This window comes from Echeneis naucrates, chromosome 19 (assembly GCF_900963305.1).
Source record: "Echeneis naucrates chromosome 19, fEcheNa1.1, whole genome shotgun sequence".
Taxonomy (NCBI): domain Eukaryota; kingdom Metazoa; phylum Chordata; class Actinopteri; order Carangiformes; family Echeneidae; genus Echeneis; species Echeneis naucrates.
In genome coordinates, this window is record NC_042529.1 from 7,033,533 (window position 1) to 7,054,069 (window position 20,537).

At 39.7% G+C, this 20,537-nt stretch overlaps 2 protein-coding genes across 2 annotated transcripts; one reads left to right on the top strand and one right to left on the bottom strand.

Moving 5' to 3' along the window:
- Window positions 1–1,156: 1,156 nt before the first annotated feature.
- LOC115059780 (60S ribosomal protein L19-like) lies at window positions 1,157–3,103 on the bottom strand. The gene is made up of 6 exons (XM_029527467.1): window positions 3,050–3,103; window positions 2,154–2,260; window positions 1,930–2,052; window positions 1,685–1,805; window positions 1,486–1,596; window positions 1,157–1,345 (listed from the first exon to the last, which is right to left on the bottom strand). Exons 1-6 carry the CDS (start codon window positions 3,052–3,054, stop codon window positions 1,219–1,221), a joined length of 594 nt encoding a protein of 197 aa, XP_029383327.1. The 5' UTR covers window positions 3,055–3,103; the 3' UTR covers window positions 1,157–1,218.
- A 498-nt stretch (window positions 3,104–3,601) lies between these two features.
- gpam (glycerol-3-phosphate acyltransferase, mitochondrial) lies at window positions 3,602–19,946 on the top strand. Its single transcript, XM_029527392.1, has 21 exons — window positions 3,602–3,789; window positions 6,565–6,701; window positions 6,882–7,001; window positions 7,736–7,809; window positions 8,473–8,586; window positions 8,896–9,045; window positions 9,297–9,396; window positions 9,674–9,810; window positions 10,324–10,423; window positions 12,156–12,368; window positions 12,538–12,651; window positions 12,903–12,988; window positions 13,632–13,741; window positions 14,468–14,538; window positions 15,099–15,366; window positions 15,583–15,740; window positions 15,907–15,984; window positions 16,113–16,250; window positions 16,368–16,557; window positions 16,905–16,963; window positions 17,130–19,946. Exons 2-21 carry the CDS (start codon window positions 6,618–6,620, stop codon window positions 17,244–17,246), a joined length of 2,481 nt encoding a protein of 826 aa, XP_029383252.1. The 5' UTR covers window positions 3,602–3,789; window positions 6,565–6,617; the 3' UTR covers window positions 17,247–19,946.
- The last annotated feature ends 591 nt before the right edge of the window (window positions 19,947–20,537 follow it).

The following is a 20,537-nucleotide window of genomic DNA, read 5'->3' on the forward strand; positions in this document are numbered from 1 at the left end:
ATCCCTACGACATCTTTCTGTAGATCTCGAATTGGTTTCAATGGCTGGTTTTGTCTTTATATACATACTGCAGTCATGCCTAAACCTCAGTTTCAGTAAAGGTGCAGTATGTGAAGCTCCTGTGCTTCAAAATTAAATCAGGATGTCAAGATAAGAGGATGCATAATGCTGTGCAAGCCTTTGTTTGAGCTCCTCAAGGACTGTGATTGAAATCCAGCCTTTAAATATGAACGTGCTTCACTGTCAGCTTCTCAAGCATGGAGGTCCTTTTTATGTGTGATAGTAACATGTTAGGGGGAAATGTTACCCTTCAGGGTCATATGAGGACAGAAACGCTATGTATCAAACAGAATTAGTTTATTTTGGAGCTCTGTCATTAGGTATCAAAATATCAGATAAGTCCCCAAAACATCAGTGCTCTTCTCATCCAATTTGAGTTGCTGAACATCATGTGATTTGCTTTGACCTGAGGAGAATCCCCTTTTCTCCATTGCTTATTTTTTTTTTTTCCCCACATATACACAGCAGCCTGTCAACACCAATCGGAAATGAATGTCTGCAAACACTTCAGTTTCACCTTCTCCAGAGAATGAAAGAGGGAATCCTTGAACTCTAACCCCAGAGCAGGAAGTGAAAATGACAGTATGCTGGTGTGATCCAGCTCTTTGTATTTCTTTTGCTTTGCTATCCACCTTCAGGAATAGTGAAGGAGAGGAAAATGATCAAAAAGATTCCTCAATAGATGCTCAGATGCTTGTGTTCATATAAAGTTAAAGTGACTGAATATTGCTCATGAAAGTGAACCCCCAGCAATTAGTGGCAAAATAAACCAATGATCAAATCAGTGGATATCAAAATGTTTCAAGCATATTGATATCTGAAATTTAGAACCTGATGAACTGAAAGAATTTGGACTTGTACTCTGTTGCCCCCTGCTGGACTGCTGAGGACACAAGCTAACAGTTTAAAAGTCAGAAGACCAATTGTACTTTTTGTCCAAAGGCTATGATGACAAAGTGGCAAGAAACTTAATTTCAGCAAATCCTAAAATGTTACCAAGAGGTGGAATAACTGCAATGCTACAGAGCTGACATAAGTGCTCCTTTACTGTTCCATGACCAGGGCTGAGAACAAACATGTAATAGTCACCCAATTGTTACTTTTATCCAAATTTATTAAACAAAAAGAGGAATCAGAAGAGAAAATATCAGTTTAGATTCACTTCTTTGCAGTTTCCTCCTCCTTTGACAAGTTCTTGATGATCTCTTCTTTCTTGGCCAGGAGACGCTCCTCTCTGCGCTTGCGGGCCTCCTTTGTCTTGGAACGCCGGGCTTCAGCCTGGTCACTGAATTAAGAAAGAAGATTAGTTCTCTGTGACATAAAATGGCCAAAAATGTCTTATGTGCATTCTTTCAGTAGGATTAAATAAGATGTTAGAAAATGAATAACATCTTTGTGAAAGGAAATAGTTTAGGGGGAACGTACGCCAGAAGCTTCTTGCGAGCCTTATCTGCCTTCAGTTTGTGGATGTGCTCCATCAGAATGCGTTTATTTTTGAAAACATTACCCTTGGCTCTCAGGTAGAGACTGTGGTACCTGGTGGAAACAGAATATAGATTGTTTTAAACAAGATCCCGCCTCTTGAAATTTAAATAAAATGTGCACTTTAAAAATTCAAACTCACATGTGCCTGTCAATTTTCTTGGACTCCCTGTAGCGACGAAGAAGACGACGCAGGATTCTCATACGCCGCATCCATGTTAGCTTTTCCGGCATACGAGCATTGGCTGTACCCTTTCTCTTACCTGGGGACAGTACATTAAAATATAAAATGACAGTCAACGTGTTCGGGTGACATATGAAGTGAGACATTGTATATTTTATAGCTGCCCAACGGACAGGCTCATTATATGCACATCCATTACGTACCATAACCAGTGTGACGTCCCTTGCGGCGTGCCAGTGTGTTCTTGCGGCAACGAGCATGGGAATGGACTGTCACAGGTTTCCTGATGATCAGGCCATCCTTTACAAGTTTTCGGATCTGCTGGCCTGTGGCACAAAAGTACAATATAGAAAGAGGATAAGATACTTTAAAGAGGCCATATCACAAACTTCCAGAATGAGCACTCAAAACATAGAAAATGACGCACGGGAGTTTGCGTTGGCAATCTCATTGGTCTCATTGGGGTCCAGCCACACCTTCTTCTTGCCACAGCGCAAGACGCTGGAGGCCAAGCGCTTCTGGAGCCTGAGCATGCTGAATAAACAAAGAAAATATTAGTTTTGAAAGACTTAAAATAAATTCTGCATGTGTATGTGGCATCTTGTCTGCCAATTTTCAATCAAATTCAAAGATGGCCTTGCTTGGCTTAGGAAGTACTTAATTCACTTTCATGGTGTGATTCTACTCAGTTGCATTTTTGATTTACATTTGTTTGCAAATCAAAACTGTACACAAATGAATGAGGAAAACGGAAAACTATGCAAAACACAAAACGTCATAAATTCAAGTTCGATGCATTATTGTCTCATGATTTATTTTTGATGGTGAATGATCACTCCTAGTGATGTGACAGCACAGGTGCACAAGCACAACATGTATACATACACACACACGTTTTAGACGTGGAAGTCCCCTTTGCTGTTTAGCTATTAGTCAATTGCCTACTTTCTCTAAAGCCAACAGACCCAAATATGACGCAGGTTTAGCTGACAACCGGATCTATAACTGCACCGCATGCTACGCTCTGCTACTATTGGTTTATTTACTGCTCGTTTGTCCATTTGAACTGTTTGTGCTGAAAACATGTTGGACTGCTGCCGCTGACAAACGCGTCCAGCTGATCCGTCTATCTGTAGCATTTAGCCTAGCTAGGCTAGCTCCCTAACATTAGGCCTCGCATGCTTTCTGACAAAAAAAGAAGGAAAATCCTTCGCGTTGAATAGAACCAGAACATCCCCGCGTATTTTAAACAGCAAACCCAACAACGCGATAAGATGTTTGTCTGGATTAAAACCATTTTCACACACCAAACGGAGGACTCACCTCATGGCTGCCTGCTAGCTCGATAGAAACGAAGGAAATAGACCGACTCCGTGCCTACCATTATACCTATCGTCATGGGGGGGGGTGGTCTACTATGCCCGTTTAATAAAATCGTTAATATATGTATCAACACACTTGTCATGTTAACTATTAAAACATGTTTTCACAGAAATACATTTTTTATTTCATTCTTAGTTTGTAGTGCCTTAAAAGTAACATTAGCCTATGGATACCCCCCCACCCCACAGTGGTACGGTCCAATAAAATACGTTAACCCACGATTTTTGTTTTATTTGTTTAATAGTTTGTGAAATATTTTTTTAAAAAACGTGGAGTGCAGTAAAAAAAAAGTATTAAATTCCGGTCACATAACAAAAAACGCTGGCCTTTCAAAATACAACATAGCCTGTTATCGAAATTGAAATAATGAAAAAATAAAATAAAATAAAATAAATCCAGCATTGGGGCGGATGGGGATGAACTGGCCGCAGAGGGGCGCCCTCCTTCGGCTGAAGGCTGGACCAACGCCGTCCGTGTTTGGCTGCTGTCCCAAAACAACAACAGCGCTCCTTCCTCCCGTCACAAGTCCTGTCTGTCAGAGCCGTGCGGTCGGCTCTTCTGACTGGAGAGGAGCCAGCCGGCGGAGACTGCGGGGCCGCTACAGCCCGCAAAGAGCCGGAACAAATTCAAGAGACGAAGTTCATTTTTGAGATATGACTCAGCGGAACACAATAATCCAGGTAAGGCAGCAGTCGCTCCGGCTAGCGGGCTAGTTGCTAGCTGCATCGCCAACCTACGCGTGACTGCCGGTAACGCTTATTGTCATGGAAACGGTACCTGCACTGTAACGTTAGCTACACGTCGTCTCGGATGAATGATGACATTAATAACACAACATTTAATGTAATTTTGACGCCTGGACGTGACGTTAGCCGCTAAACTCTGCCGTCACCCTCCGTTGAAGGGGACCTTACATCTCACCTTGAGTGAACCACGCGAGCACCGGTGTTTTAAACGGAAACCAAATGAAATGAAGTTAACGTCAGTCCCTCGGCCGTTAGGTTTTAACGGACTTCACCGGGAGTCGTGCTCGGCGGCATGCACAGAGAGAAGCGGGTGTCAGGAGCTGCAGCAGAAGACGCAGATTTTTGGGTCCAAAACGATGCCAAAACAGCCGGATCTGAGCGTAGAGATGGCGGCTTTATCCGCACAGCCAGGCCGCCCGGTCTGTGCCATTGTTGTCTGCACACTCCATCTGTCACACGGAGACTTCTCCCGTTTGACCCGCTTACTGCAGACAGCATGTGAGGCGGATTTGCCCTGAATAGGGGCATTTTCTGCAGTCTGCAGGGGGCAAATAAACGCTGATCGTTTCGTCTTATAGGTGCTTTAAAATTGAACATGGGTTCTTAATAATTAGAAATTAAAAAAAAAAAAGACTGTCATGTTTGTTAGCTTTTCTTTGTCCGTATCTTTAATTTAATTACAGAAAAAGCATTCTTAAAGTGATGTAGGTGAATATACATATTAGTCTGTTTCAGGTTCACTATTGTTGCAGTCCTAAAAAGCTGAAAGTTGCATCATATTTGACACTGTTATGATGGGTGGTAAGATGGATATCATGTTAAGTGGAAAAATGAGTCGAAGAACAAAATGACTGTGACAATGCAGTGCTACTTCTCTACCTCAGCTAGTGTACTTGTTTGCTGGCATGGAAAAGTTAATGTTCTGTCTAGGCTGCCTTCACTGGTTACCAAATCTCCTTTCTTCAATGTCTTTGGTTTACTCCCACCAAAGTCACACCATCAAGTAGAGTACTCTCGGTCATTCACCTTTTCAGAAGCAGTTTCCCTAATCAGTGTGCGTGTCACCTACTACCATCACAACACTGACATACTGATGAAGTAGAAAACTGTTCAAAGTGAGCTGGTTAGGCAGAAAATTTCTGCAACATAGTGTAGTGATGTGCAAGGAAAACGATTCACTGGTACATGGCAGTGAGTATGTTGTAGAAAGTAAACCCTGACACTCTGTAAATGGATGTTTTGTTTGTATTTATTGTCATCACTGCACAGGGCTTCAAACAAGTGTCTTTACCAATGCACTAAAATTATAAGAACGCACGCTCAATGAAAGCAAGACTAGTGTGTCGGACCTGCTTATAATTTGTTGAAAAACCAGGCAGACTTTGTTATTGTGTTTGTAGGTATTTGGGGCCCAGATACCTCACACCTCCAGTGTAACAAAGGTTCGCAGGACAATAACCAGCATACTGTAGCTCAACATGTGTGATGTCTATGTGGTCATTTCAGGTGACATAATGAGATGAAATAATGTTGTACATCATCACCAAATGAGCAGTCAGCCAAGGAACATTAACTTAAACTGAAACAAAAAATGAATAGCAAAAGTATGAAATTTAAAGATAAGATGTCTCCAAACAAAGTGAGAGATGGTTAGGCAAAGGAGGGAGTTCTCCTCATTTTGTTTTTATTTTCAAACCTGTTTATATGAAGTTGCAGAACGTAGTACCCTTGTTTGGTAAATACCATATTTAAAATCTGTGCTTTGTTGCTCTAAATTATTACGGTGCTTTCAGACTAAACATGAATAAATAGTTCTGTCATAAATATGGCCATTTAAAGATTGTAGATGAGTTAGAGGTCTGGTGGGTGGTTCTGTGTACGCTCTTTTAAATTCAGATACATTATGACTAATGAAGCCTATGTCATATTTCACTAACCTCATAGACCTACAGCAAATAAAATCGTAATTCATCGCAGACCTCCTCCGTGTAGTGCTCCAGTTTTCCATAACACGGCTACACCACTTGAGCATGATTTTGACAGTTTTTTGGAGTACTCCAAAATGTTCACATTCAAACAGTCTTTTATATATATTCAATACAGATGAGCAAAGCTAACAAGGAAGTAGGATGTTTTTTGTCTGAATTTTTTTTTTGTTTTTTTGCGGCTTTTAAAATAAGAACTAAGCCTTTGCCCTTCTTGTGAAGAGTAGCACCCTGGTATTTAGATTAGCTCACCAAAAGAAGAGCATGTCAGTTGCATAATAGAGACTTCCTTTCAGTAAGACCAGGTTTTTCACAAAGGCATGTTCTGAGTGAAACAATGTAACCCTGCCAGTACTGGGAAAATTTCGCATTACTGGAGGTGCTCAGTGAAGCCATCTCTTTATTTGGCTTCATGGTAAAATGAGGCTGACTCCTGTTAGATGTTGCAGTTGATTGCTCTAATATTGCAGGAACGGCAAGAGTTTGACAGCCTTGTTTCACTTTAAGTCTGTGTTGATCAGCTGTTTCTCATTAAGACGTTAATGTGGTGTATTTGAAGCTTTACCTGAGAGGCATGTGGTGCAACACTTCAATTAAGATAAGCTATTATCTGGCAACAATACTCTTACTTGGATTCTGAAAACTTGCACATTCCCGAAAAGGATGGTTTTATTAAAATGAATCAATTCAAATATAATCTTATGAAATCCTTGTGTCCTGGCAGCTTACCAGCTAGTGGTGTGTGATCTGGAGAGAGCGCGAAGGACAGCAGAGAATATGGAGCTGTCAGATGGCTTGTTGCTGCAGGTCAACAATGGAGAACAGTGGGGTAACCGCTGGAAACATCCCAATGATGACTCGGTAAACCCCAGATCAGCTATTCATCTGTTCAGTGCTGTTTTAGCATCAGCATTGCACATCTCATCAGATCATTGCAGCTTAATTTTATCTCAACATTAATTATACAGAAAAGGCTCCTTTACACGCTGTCTGCTGTCCCTTTACATTCAATATTTTTTTTGTGTGACCTTGTCTTTTAAGGACCGTAGCACCAGCCCCTCGGTCCTGCGCTGTGTTACCAGCACGTGGAAGGAAGGCCTGCTGAACAGAAAGAGGCCCTTTGTGGGCCGCTGCTGTCATTCCTGCACACCACAGAGCTGGGTAATGTTACAGCAAATTAGCTTCAACATCAGTTAATTTACTGGACTGTAGTCAGTTTCAGTTTGTTGTTTGTTCCACTGCGAATTTTTGAAATGAAATCAATATGCAGTCGACTGCATCTACCATTGACAATTTATTGTTATTCAATGGCTGAATTTAATTGAATATTTAAATTCATTTTGGTAAAACAATCTTTACATGTCATTCCAAAGCATATAAATAGTTATTTTACTCAAAGCTGGAGACTTTAAAACAGACATGTTAGTCTGCATTAATAAATGATGGTGGTCCACTGTATTCATTACCAGGGAGTATGACATAGATTCATACATCTGTATAGTTTGCAACAGATTTATTTCCATAGTATTTATATGATCTAACTTGATGCCTGGTGTACTATGAACAATTACCTTTCCTCAGGCATTCAAATTTATAGCAACAGCCTACAGACAGACACTTTTGACATACTGAAAACATTTGACATCTTAATTTATAGGTGTTGTGTAAGTGTTCAAATCATTGGTTAAAGGTACAGGTAGGTGCAACTAGAGTTTGACTTCTGCAATAATTAAAATAATATGGCAAATACATTTGAATGTAATACACCAATGAAATACTGGTATGAGCACATGAAGGAGTATTCAACAATATAACGTGGTGAAGCAAAACAAAATCAGACCAAACAAAATTTCCAGGATGTATGACGTTAATAATAATGTTTGGTTTTGTTTTAGGAGAAGCTTTTCAACCCTAGTATTCCATCTCTGGGATTACGTAATGTCATCTACATCAATGAGACCCACACTCGGTAAGCTTACAACAGGAACTTAATGAACTACAGACACTTAATGGTTAGTCCTCACATGAGCTGAAACGCCCCCTGTGTAGTTTAGTTAATGTGGTACAGATAGGTGCTGGGCATCCTGAAAAGCTCTGTATAATATATCAAGGGGACTGATCTGTGAAACAATGGAAAGGTAGCAAATGAATAATTTAAAGTATTTGTCAGTGGACACTGGACATATGCACCCAATGACTGACCTCAGCAGACAAAACTCAAAAAACACCTTGGCACCTCAGCTGCAAACAAATATCAACATGATCTCAGTGTAGTACAGGCAGCTTGATTTTTACAAGTCCATGGTAACACCTTTGATAGAGTTATCTTGATGAAAATAAATTTGTCATCATGCATCAAATAGCAGCTTAAATAAATGCACATAAATGAGTTTATATTATTTATTCTGCAATTTTCACATGAAAACTGAAGGTAATGGACATGTCAGCCTAGGCTTTACTCTGGTTCCTGTTAAATTACCAGGAAAACTAGCTTTGCAGTTGAATTACACTTGTTCTGTCTGTGTCTGGGTGTTGAACCTGCATGTAGAAATACAGGTTCACATAGTTCACAGGTTCACAAGTATATTTAATATGTTCCTCTCACTTAATTGGCATGTATCTGCTCTTGCAGACAGCAGGGCTGGTTAGCACGCAGGCTGAGTTATGTGCTGTTTGTAATGGAGAGAGATGTCCACAAGGATATGTTTACCAGGAACGTGGTGGACAATGTGCTCAACAACAGCAGGTATGTGTTAATGTAACATGAGGTGTTTGCATGAGCTGTGGCAGAATTCCACCCAGAGCTTGTTAACACATAATAAGATAACATGGTAGCTCTTGCAGTGAAAACTGCAATGAAACTCTAGTCTTTGGCAATGTTAGTATTATTAAACTCCTGAGGAAGAGGAAACATTTTGGTAATTACAGTTGGGGATGAGGTGGACAGACGACTGAATTAAGTGAAATCTAATGAAGAGAAATGCAGCACCCACATCTTCTGAATTATGCTAGAAGATGCAGCCTCATGTCTGTGCACTGTTTTTACTGATTGCAGGGTGGAGACTGCTATTGTTAATGTAGCCACTGATTTGGACGCTGCAGCCAGCCAGTCTGGCCAGGAGCAGAAAGCTGTCAGTAAAGTGAAGCAGAAAGCCAGGGCATTCCTCCAGGAGATGGTGGCCAACATTTCGCCAGCCTTCATCAGGTACATGTACAAAAGAAGTCTTAATGGGGGGGGGGGGGGGGGGGTAGCTTTTCAATTGCTGATTAATAATATCAGGTTTCTAAAAAATATTCCAGCATCTGAAACCCAAATCTCTCGTTCAACCAAACAGAATAATTTTACTGCAGAATGTTACCTTATGCTAAATTGGGCCTGTAGCATTATAAAAGAAACAATTGCAGATTGTTTTTATTTAATTTTTGTTCAGTATCTTCATGTTCGTTCTTCTTCAGGATGACAGGATGGATCCTCCTCAGGCTCTTTAATGGGTTTTTTTGGAGCATCCAGATTCATAAAGGTCAGCTGGAGATGGTCAAAAAAGCTGCCACAGAGGTCAGTGATGAATTAAAAAAAAATAAATAAATTTTGAACTCTCACATCATGATCTCACCCCCAAAGACAAAAGGAAGTGATTTCCATGGATATAGTTATATACTTTGATATATGTTTTGGACACTCATGAATATGTTGAGGTACAATGTTCAAAATTATAGAATTTCATCTAATTCTATAATTTATACTATGTTCAAATGTTTTGACAGCAATCATCTGTCTGCATTGAGAAATAGCCTGTGTATATTGAAAATCATCTAAATCGTTTTCTTATCAGCAAAATGTGCCCATGGTCTTCCTCCCTGTTCACAAATCCCACATTGACTACCTGCTCATCACCTTGATCCTGTTCTGCCACAACATCAAAGCCCCACACATCGCTGCTGGAAACAACCTAAGCATCCCTATCCTCAGGTAAAACACCCATGAAGTCTTATGTCAAGTGCAGTTTGGAAATGAAGTGTAATCCTGCTCCCTCTGGGTGAAAAGACAAAGATGAGTTTGATATCAGTAGAAAGGGAACTCCCTTGAAATAGAGCAGAAAAGACTGCCAGTTTAACTAAAGCACAGATTTTACATGAAAGGAATTTAAATAGTCTGACAGCCAACTTTACTATAGGTTAGAAACCAGTTAGACTAACCTGCCTCCGATGCCACTGTTCATCTATAGTACACAAGGAGCCTGTTTTTACATAGGTCAATAAGAGTCCAATTCATAGTTTGTGAATTCAAATATGGGGAAAAGATGAAAAAGAAACAAAGAAACAGTTTCCCTTTGAGATGTCACACTGTGAGAGAAGAGAACGGGAATTCAACTGAAACAGTGAAAAAAAACATTTAAAACACACTGAAAAAGTTCAGCGGTGAAACCAGAGAAAATTTAGAAATAGCAGGACATGATTAGATGCAAACTTCTTTTTTCCCCAGCACTCTGATCCGTAAACTGGGAGGATTCTTTATCCGACGCAAAATGGAGGAGACGGGGGATGGGAAGAAAGACATTTTGTACAGATCACTCTTACATGCAGTAAGTGACATGAGCCTATGTATTTTCTATAGTGAAAGCTGTTTTACATAGGCTTCCTAAATTCAGTTCGTGTCTGGGTTTTTCATTATCTAACTCCTGTGTTTCTTCTCCCTTATCTGTTCTGCACTCTTGTCATTCCTGAATGATGGACAGGGAGAGTTAAAGCTCTTGTAATCTAATGTTAGCCCTGATATCTTTTACTCCGTTTCTCGCCTTAATTTACTGGCTTTCCACCCTTGCTTTTTTGCTATGGCTTGCTCTCACACATCATAGATTTACAAAATGTTATGTAGACATCACAAAAATGCAGTAATGTTTGCTGTAAAATGAAAACATTATTTGGCTAAAATATGCTTACCTAGAGAACTAGATCCAACTTAGATGCTGACAGTGTTACTTCAAACTCAGACCCACTTTCTGTGACACATAACGAGTCATAGTAAACATTTACTTTACAAAGGTTTTGCTTCTGTTGGAGGTTTTCAATCGATGTCAATGCAAAAACTTAAAATGCAGTAAGATGTGTTTTTTGCCAATCGTTGGAGACTATCCTATTTCTTGAAGTCCAGAGAAAGGGGCTGGGGTAAAAGCTATTTGTATAGACTGCATGAGAAATTACAAGGTGATTAAAACTGGTATCTGAACCTTTTGTTCCACTTTAATATTTGATAATGTGGCTTAATAAGCTCCTGCTAATGAGAAAACCTGAAGTAGAACTAATGTGAATCTGTGTTTATATTAATGCTCTGTCATCCTAAGCTCCTTGTAGCATGAAGACTCTAAACATGTTTTGTAAAAATAATTACTCAACTTACTTACTTACTAACTTAAGTTTACTTAAATGTGCTAATCTATCAGAATTTGCAATGGTTGTTGAATAGTATATCTAAAATTTGTGAGAGGGAGAATAATGAAAAAACACAGACTGTGCATTGTTGTTTTAAGATAAGTTTGTATTGAGCCTGTAAGATAAGAGTTATCAGCTGAAGACATAAGCAGCTGTTAGAAATGATGACCAAGATACTTTATCCCATTCAGTAGTTTACTGCACATCCTGCCAAATAGAGTATAAAAATGTGCTCCAATAATCGTGGAAAGTGGACCAAGCCAGCAGTGCTTTAACTGATAGAAGACAAGATTTCAACCTGGCAGTCCCATGTTGCTCACAGAAATGTAATTAGCCAAACTCCTCCACAAGCAGAGGTGCAACTAATAAAAAAGTACTGTGCAACTTTAGTTCTTGTCACTCTGGTGGAAGCTGGACCTTTATTCTCTTCACAGATGAATCTAAATGCCACAGCCTAGAGGCTATTTCAGGACAAATGCTCCCCTCTCTTCAGTCTCTTCATAGCAAGCTGAGACAGCTGTGTACACACTGCATTCAAAAGGATACCATTGCACGCTATGACTTCCTTTGCACATGCACAGCCCCGTGCAGGATGACAGGGGTCAAACTGTTTGTTACTAGTACTTTGGCTGTATATACAGCAGCTGCACAGACTTTATGTTGCTTAACTTCCACGCTGTAATACAGACAATGCTGGAGCTCAATGTCCATGATTTTGCACAAAATTAGATTTTTGTCAAGACCTTTACCCCTTTGTGCTTTTTTTCACCCATTCTAACATTATTCACCACCTTGTTTTATTCCCCTGTATCCCACCTTTCTCTCTCTCTCTCTCTCGCTCTCTCTCACACTCATATTTCTGTTGTTTCATCCATCTTTTTTCAGTACACAGAGGAGTTGTTGCGTCAGCAGCAGTTTCTGGAGGTCTACCTGGAGGGCACACGGTCCCGCAGTGGTAAACCATCTCCAGCCCGTGCAGGCATGCTATCCATCGTGGTAGACACACTGTGCACTGGGTCAATTGCAGATGTGCTCCTTGTACCGGTTGGTATCTCCTATGACCGCATTATTGAGGGCAACTACAACAGTGAGCAGCTGGTAAGTGGTTGGATGGTGTCTGTAGTTTTGGTTTGTCATGAAACGCTCATACTCATAGATTTATTTTTATCACTCAAGTGGGAAATCAGCGAACAAAAGTGTTTAATAATAGTAAGTAATTAATAGAAGTAATTACTATTAGGTAAAGAAACGTCTTGGTTCCCCCCAGGGCAAGCCCAAGAAGAATGAGAGTTTGTGGGGCATAGCATGTGGAGTGTTCAGGATGCTGAGGAAGAACTATGGATGTGTCCGAGTTGACTTCAACCAGCCCTTCTCCCTAAAGGTGATTGGTCTCAGATTCAAGTCAGCAATTATACCAGAACTACTGCTATTATGGTCAAATAAATAATGGAGAATGAAAGAAAAAGTTGTTGTTGGTGTCATATATAATACATTTTAGATACAGTTCTTGATTTGGATGTACAAAAAAGTGCTTGTCTTTAAACTTTCATGGTGAAATTTTTAGAAAAGATATAACTGCACTTACAGAATCAGTTTGTGTTTGTAATCTTTTGTGTGTCACTTATACTGCAGGAATACCTGAGCAGTCAGAGAAGCCGCCATATTCCACCACCAGAATCCCTGGAACACGCCTTGATGCCCACCATTATTTCTGCACAGTAAGTGCAAACACACATACTCCATATTCTCAACATCACTGGAATCTTTTCCATCAGTGCACATGTCCCCGTAACGTTATCAACCCTCGTGTCCACACTTGACTTCTCCCTCCTCCTAATTCACAGCAGGGTTCTCTGACATCTGAGCACAGCACATGATTTCATTGTCAGGGGTCATTTCAGTTCAGTGAGGTCCCTTCATAATAGAACTGCCCCTACTGAATCTTTTGTTGACAATGAGAGCCTCGGCTGGTCATATACTTTTTCATTGAAAGTTCCCCACAGCACAGAAAAAGGGAGCACAAAGCACAAGGGTGTGCTGCTGTTTTTGCAAAATGCAAGAAAGTACTGCATAAGGCAGATTTATGATTTTTTTATATATATACTGTGTGTGTATATATATATATATATATATATATATATATTTACTCTTGGGTTTTATAGAGCTTACCCTTTTTTATATTCAAATAACTCAGCAGCATTTTTTATTTGTGATGAATCTCTATTGAACAGAGAAGGAAAGTGATGAGTGAAAGTAGTAGTGCATGAGAGTACCAGCACAATAAACATACACGTCATAGGTGATAGTGAAAGACAAGTGATACTATGTGATTAACATGCTCAGTTGCTTCTTTTCTTTCAGGCCTGATGCCCAGATGTTTGAGGGGCAGGAAGAGCAAATGAACAGAGAGCTGCCTGATGAAATTTTCAGACGTCAACTTATTAACAACCTGGCCAAGCACGTGCTCTTCAGTAAGAAACAGCCACTGATTTTACACCTCTGTAATTATTCTGAATGGTCATAGGTCATCACAAACTCACCAGAATCTGTCTGAGCACATGGTTTCTGCTTCATGACACACTCATCTTTTCTGAGCATATGACTCTCCTTTTCATCTTATGTGAAGCTGCACCTGCTGAGTGGAGAAAAGGCAGCTCTCATGAAATGCTATCCATCATACTGCCACTTAAATTGAAATCCAGTGCAGCCCAGCATCCATACATCCACCTCAAATTCACTCGAGGCAATTTGCACTAGGATGGCACTATTAAAACCGGTTCTCCCCAGTTCATTCAACTGCTTTTTTTTCTCCTTCATGTTCAACCAATCACAGAGCCTCCAGCTGGATGGCATGTTGTTTTGAGCCAATAGGATGAAGGGGAGGATAGAGACTAAGAAGAGGGGAGCATGCAGTACCAGTGCTCACAAATACTGCAGCCTTGAACCTGAACTATTATGAAAGCTTTTCATCCCTGTCCTCAGACACATGAGCCCCCACACTCTTTTTCTCTATTCTTTTTCCTGTACCAATAATATCCTTTCAATATATTTGAACCTTTAACCTATTTAGAACTTGTGTGTGGCATTACTGTAAAAAACAGTTAAGACAAGTCAACTGAAAACGTCTTTGATTTCTTTGTTACCTTTTAAGTTGTGTGTTGTTCACGATACCACTTTTAACTGTATCTACCTCACAGCGGCTAATAAGTCGTCAGCAATCATGTCCACCCACATTGTGGCCTGTCTCCTGTTGTACAGACACAGACAGGTAAGTTTGGCTGTCTTTCATATCTCCTCTATCTCTTTCTCTATGCTACTCACCCCCACACTCTCTCCTTTCACTTTTTTCTCTTCTTTCCTCACACTGCTGTTCCCCATATATCTTCTATTCTTTATTTTTCTCCTTTTCCCCATGTCATGCACATCATGCTCCCTCTTGTGCGCCAAGGTGATCCAAATGTCACATGCACCTGCAGTATGGTGATGAGTGTCTCTTCCTATTAGACATTTCACTGCATCTAGCTCTCTCCATCTCTGCATTAGTTTTGGTCCTCTGTAGAGGGCTTCTGCCCTCTGCAGGCACACTGATGTAAGTGAGTGACAGTGAAAACAATTTAAAATGCCTGACTGACCTGAGAAATTGGCAAGCTCTACATGAAACAGAATTAAGCATTCATTTTGTGGAATTGAATCTTGGCTTTGATTAATTCATGAAGTCAATGGTTTTGGGTGTTATCCACTTCCTTTTTTCTCTTTGCTCTTTTTTCTTTCTTTTTTAAAAATTGTATTTATTTTAATGACCTTGGGGTTTTTTGTTCTCTTCTCCAGGGAGTGGTCCTATCAAAGCTGGTGGAAGACTTCTTTAACATGAAGGAAGAGATCCTCTCTCGGGATTTTGACCTCGGCTTTTCGGGGAACTCAGAAGATGTAGTCATGCGAGCCCTCCACCTCCTGGGAAACTGTGTCAATGTGACTAGCAGCTCAAATCGTAATGGAGAATTCACTATTGCTCCCAGCCAAACTGTACCAGCGCTTTTCGAGCTCAACTTCTACAGCAATGGCCTTTTCCATGTCTTCATTTCTGATGCAATCATTGGTATGTTTAGCCGTCAAATTGTTAGTTCTTGTTCTCTGTTCTCTTCTCTTTGTCATCAAGCATCTTCTAGTGAATAATACTTCAAAAGAAATATTTGGATTAGCTGATTTTCTGTTAACTTTTGAGATTAAAATGTGTGCTGTCAACCTAATTGATACCATCAGGTTCTCCATTCAAAGACATAACATGTTGTGATTTGTCAACATTTGTCGCCAGCCTGCAGCATTCTGTCACTTCAGCGGGAGCTGGTTGTGGAATCTGAGTGCAGTCATCAGTCTGGGAGTCCCAGTAGCCTCCTTCTCAGCCAGGAGAGACTCATTCGCAAGGCTGCCGGGCTCTCCCACTTCCTTACCAATGAGGTGGCAGTCGCACCTGTAAGTCTTTCCCCATCCCAGTTTTTGTTCAATTTTAATGCCACTTTCCCCAAACTGGACACTGAATTTGTGTATTTATGTAACATTGGAAATTTTCTGAATTTGAATTACAAATGGGCCAGTTGTTTTGAAATAACAAATCCAAATGTTTACTTCCCTGTCTCAGCCTTGCCAGACTATTTACCAGGTCTTCCATGATGCAGTGACCCGGCTGATCCAGTATGGAGTACTCTATGTAGCAGAGGTCAGTTTATACACAAACCTCACAGTACCCACTGTGACTGTCAACTACAGTTTCTTACATATAATAATTGGTGGGACTTTCCAGTGCCCACATGTCTAATTTGTTCATTTGTTTGTTGTATGTGTCAGGAGGACCAGGAGGAACTTAGTCCCAGCCCCACAGATGAACCTTGGCCCAAAAAGTTCCCTGAGCCCCTCTCCTGGAGGAGTGACGAGGAGGACGAGGACAGTGACTTTGGAGAAGAGCAGAGAGATCGCTACCTTAAGGTCTAACAGAAATTCTTGACTAAAAAGCCAATTTTAAACAGGTCTATTGATGCAAATGGTCTCACTGCAATGGCTGCATCTAGTCACTGAATTCAATTCTTTTTTGTTTGATTTCAGGTGAGCGTTTCTGCAGAGCACCAGGAATTCTTTGTCTTCCTTCAGCGACTGCTCAGCCCAGTGCTAGAGGCGTACAGTGGGGCCGCAATCTTTGTCCACAGTCTGAGTCAGCCAATGGTTGAGTCCGACTACACCCAGAGGCTCTTCAGATACTTGCTCACGCGCACAGAGAGAGGAGTGGCAGCTTATGGTAACACTGAAATATTTTTCCACATACAGCACTATACACCATTGAAAAATTAATCCAACTCACTGTTTTTGTTAGTTTCAGGGAGGTACAGTGCAACATAGGCAGATTCACAAAGCACTGAACTGCCCACACAGACACACACGGGCACACAGAACACACTCTGATGGATGTGGACAAGGCTTAATTGCATTCTCTCCATACATTTTAGACCATGACCATCGATAGCGTGTTTTAGATAACTGCAGATTACCTAATCAAAAGACGATTCACATTTTTAAGAAATATCATTTAATTTACAACCTCTAAAATATATAAATCCTCTATAATCCTGTTTTCTTCATTTGCAGGCGAAAGTGCAACTCATTACCTGGTGAAGAACACGGTGAGAACATTCAAAGAGCTTGGGGTAAGATTTTATGTTTCTGTGTGTTTATTAGCAGTTATTTAAAAGATACTATTCAGTGTTTTTTCTGTTTTTTGTTGAATACTTTACTGTTAATGAAGTAGATCTTGGATGGCTTCAGATTCCTCCTGCTGAAAGTTGTACCTTGTGTGTTGCATTTTCTCTGTAGGTCCTAAAGGAGCGGAGAGAGAATAAGGTGACCACTCTTGAGCTGAGCAGTACCTTTCTACCTCAGGCCAATCGGAACAAACTCCTGCAGTACATCTTAGGTTTCACACTGCTGTGACCAAGACTCCTTTCAGACCAGCTCAGATCCCAGGCTCCTTCCAATCAAGGGCTTCTACTGGTTACTTCTAAACAATCCCAGGTGCTACTCTGTGGAAAGCTTTACCAGGAAGTGCCTTCACGTAAAAGCCGCTAACTGTTAGCTGTTAGGTGGAAGAGACTTGAAGCTAGTCTTCCCTTATTGTTCCAGTCTACGACTCCCTGTCTTAGAACTGTGCAGCTGATAAAACACATGTATCATTACTTTGAAGAAATACCAGCACTTGTAGGAGACATCCTCTGTGCTGAACTTTTCCAGTGGCATCAAAAGGTTTTAATATGATCAAGATTTTAAATGATCATTAAATATAGTGAGCAGGTTAGAAACAAAGAATCACTTTTACAGCAATCTCAACAAACAACATGCTGCCTTTTGTCTATACAAGTTAACAAGCAACATATGCATAGTAAAATAACCAACAACAGTGCAGTGCAGTGAATTCTGTTACCAAACTGTAGGAAAAAATGTAGTATGATGAAATTCTGAAAACAAATACCTGTACATAGGCTGTAAGGGCACTGTCTCTCTTTTGCAGTGTATTTAAATACATGCACTTGGAAGTCATAAAATATTAAATAGGGTGACTCCTGGGAGATGCAGTGTCCCTGCTAATTGCGTACATATCCAAATTCTCATTGACAAAAATATGTACAGAAAATGGTTAAGGTCAGTTTAACTGCACGGTTACTGGTTTAAGATATCAAAACAAGTTCAACTACTCAAAAATATTTAGTTGGCAAACACAATGGACTTGTTCAAAGTCTATTTCAAGCCTAAAATCACAAGCATCCACTGTTAAGTGCATTCAAACCACTAACATCTAAGTGCATTCAGTTACACTTTTCATCAAGCAACGTGATGAAAAGTGACTTTGATCTTTGTGTTACACAACACCATTTTCATTTTTTAATGATTGTTACACAGCACAGCGTCTAAAAATACTTCAAATCAGACATCACATCTGCTTAAGGTCAAATGTGACAAGCTCAGAAAACCTTTGTCTCATGCTTTTCAGTGATGGTTTGGGATAAACTTCATTTTTTTTCTTTAATTATTCAGTAAGTCTTTACAATGTTAAAATTTCATTTCAATTTAATTTCAATTTTCCAGCACATTTGTTTTACTTTCTTTAAAAATCATATTCTAATGATGTACTTAGGCATACTTTATACTGCCTGTTAGCAGTTCCTCATCATAGTTTTTTCTTCTAAAAATGAAATGAAATGTCAAAAATTAATTGTGTCACACAAGTTGTGGCTAGAAACTGTGTGATGTCAGAATGTGCTGAAGAAGAGAAGTAAAAGCATTACTGAACTAGTTAAATAAATGAGCCCTAACACCTGATAGTAACAGTTAATGATAGTAGCTGCGGAGGTTTACAGTTGTAAAGCAACCTGGTAACACAACAGGACTCTGGTCTTGTCTTTCTTGTGGTTAATTCTAAATTATGAGCAAAAGGCACAAGCTTCTGATTGATGCAAGTGTGAGACACAACTGAAAAAGAGAAAAGGTCAAAGGAAGTCTGATGAGTCTACTGGAGGGATCGATGGAGGCAAACCCAATATCTCAGACTGATGTTGTCAGTGTAAATGTTACAGATTAACATTCGTAATCTCTCAGGGCAGTGAAATAATGATTGGAACTGGGTGTCTGTTTATGCATATTGAAATGAATATTACTGCTTGATTCAAATTAATTAAAATTCTTTTTCTATCATTCAGCTTTATTTAATATTAATACTCTGCATATTTTAATGCAGTTTGTCAAGTCTACATCTTAAATGACCTATAAATGGTAAAGGTTACTTGTTTGCTGGTAGATGAGACCCATAGCATGTTGAAGAACAGAAAAGTATGTTATTTCAATGGGAATGTGAGCGGAGTAGAGAGAAATGTGGTCATGCCGAACCTAAGTTTGTTTGTTTTTTTTATACATATAAAGCATTTCTGAGCCCAAAAAGTTTGATTTAAGAAGTCCCCACACTGGGGAGGGTCCCCCCCCACCTTATCCCTGGACAAAACCACTATATGTACTGTACTGCATGTTTTCTCTGATCGCCTTTAATCATCAACTCTTCAATGTGAACTCTGCTTAACCTGGGAGCTGTATTTTACAGTCTAGTGTGTCTAGTGTGGAAGAGCAATATAGTTGTTTGTGTAGGAGATAAAATTTACCTCTTGAATGTATCTCATCTGTCCAACAGGAGGTCAGTGTGATATTGTAGAAAACTCAATAGCCAGTGCAGATACGATCTAGTTTTTACAAACTACTCATGGGGTTTGTCGGTACTCATTGCTACTGAAGTCACATTAACAACATACCACCACAAATATGTGCAACTTTGTAGAACAAAAAAAATAATATATTGCCTGTATCTGGGGAGCAGGTGCCTTTTGAAAGCACTGTAGTGTTCTTTTGTTGTGTGTGGTTTTTTTTGTGTGTGTGTTTTTGTGCATGTTAACAAAAACTATTTCATGTAAAAATCCATAAGAATGCTGTAGATTGCAACTTAAAGAGAAACACACACACAGCGGAGAGGACTTGTGGCTACTATAAGAATCACCAGCTACTAAAAACAAATGTCACTTTTTTGTTGCTTTCTTGAAGCAAAGCACAACTGGCATTATTAGGTTTTGTTTTTAAATAAATTAATGATCAATTAACAAACCTCTCGTCTGTTGTCTTATTTTTTGTGGATGGGACTGTAACTGTTTCTTCATTGTGTCATTTTATCTTCGGAGAATCAAGAGGTGGTGAAAATTGCTCAGTTACTGGGTTCCTCAGAAATGATTGTAAATGTAAATGTAACTACGCTGTGTTTGATTCACCATTTGTTTCATTCTCCACAAAAATAAAGCAGAACTATTCAAAAAGAGATCATGGTGGCCCAACTTGGCCCAATTAATGTATATTTACAGTACTGTGCAAAAGTTCAAGTAAAATGTCATCAAAGTCAGGATGCTTTCAGAAATAATGCAATGAAAAGTTTTTAATCAATTAACGTCATATGAAAAGAAATACATGAAACCAATATTTGGTAGGATCCTAAGTCTATAAAGTGCTTGTCAAACACAAATTGGATGTTTCAAATACTTGAAAAACTGAAGCCAGAGAATGTTAAATGTGGTTTATAAAACATGCCAGCTTTACAGTTGACTTCAGATTTCATGCCTCTTTGACACAAAAAGCCTGAGTCAGGAGGCATGAGGCTGGGGAGGCAGGGCTCACTTGTTTGTTCAGCCCATGGGAGGA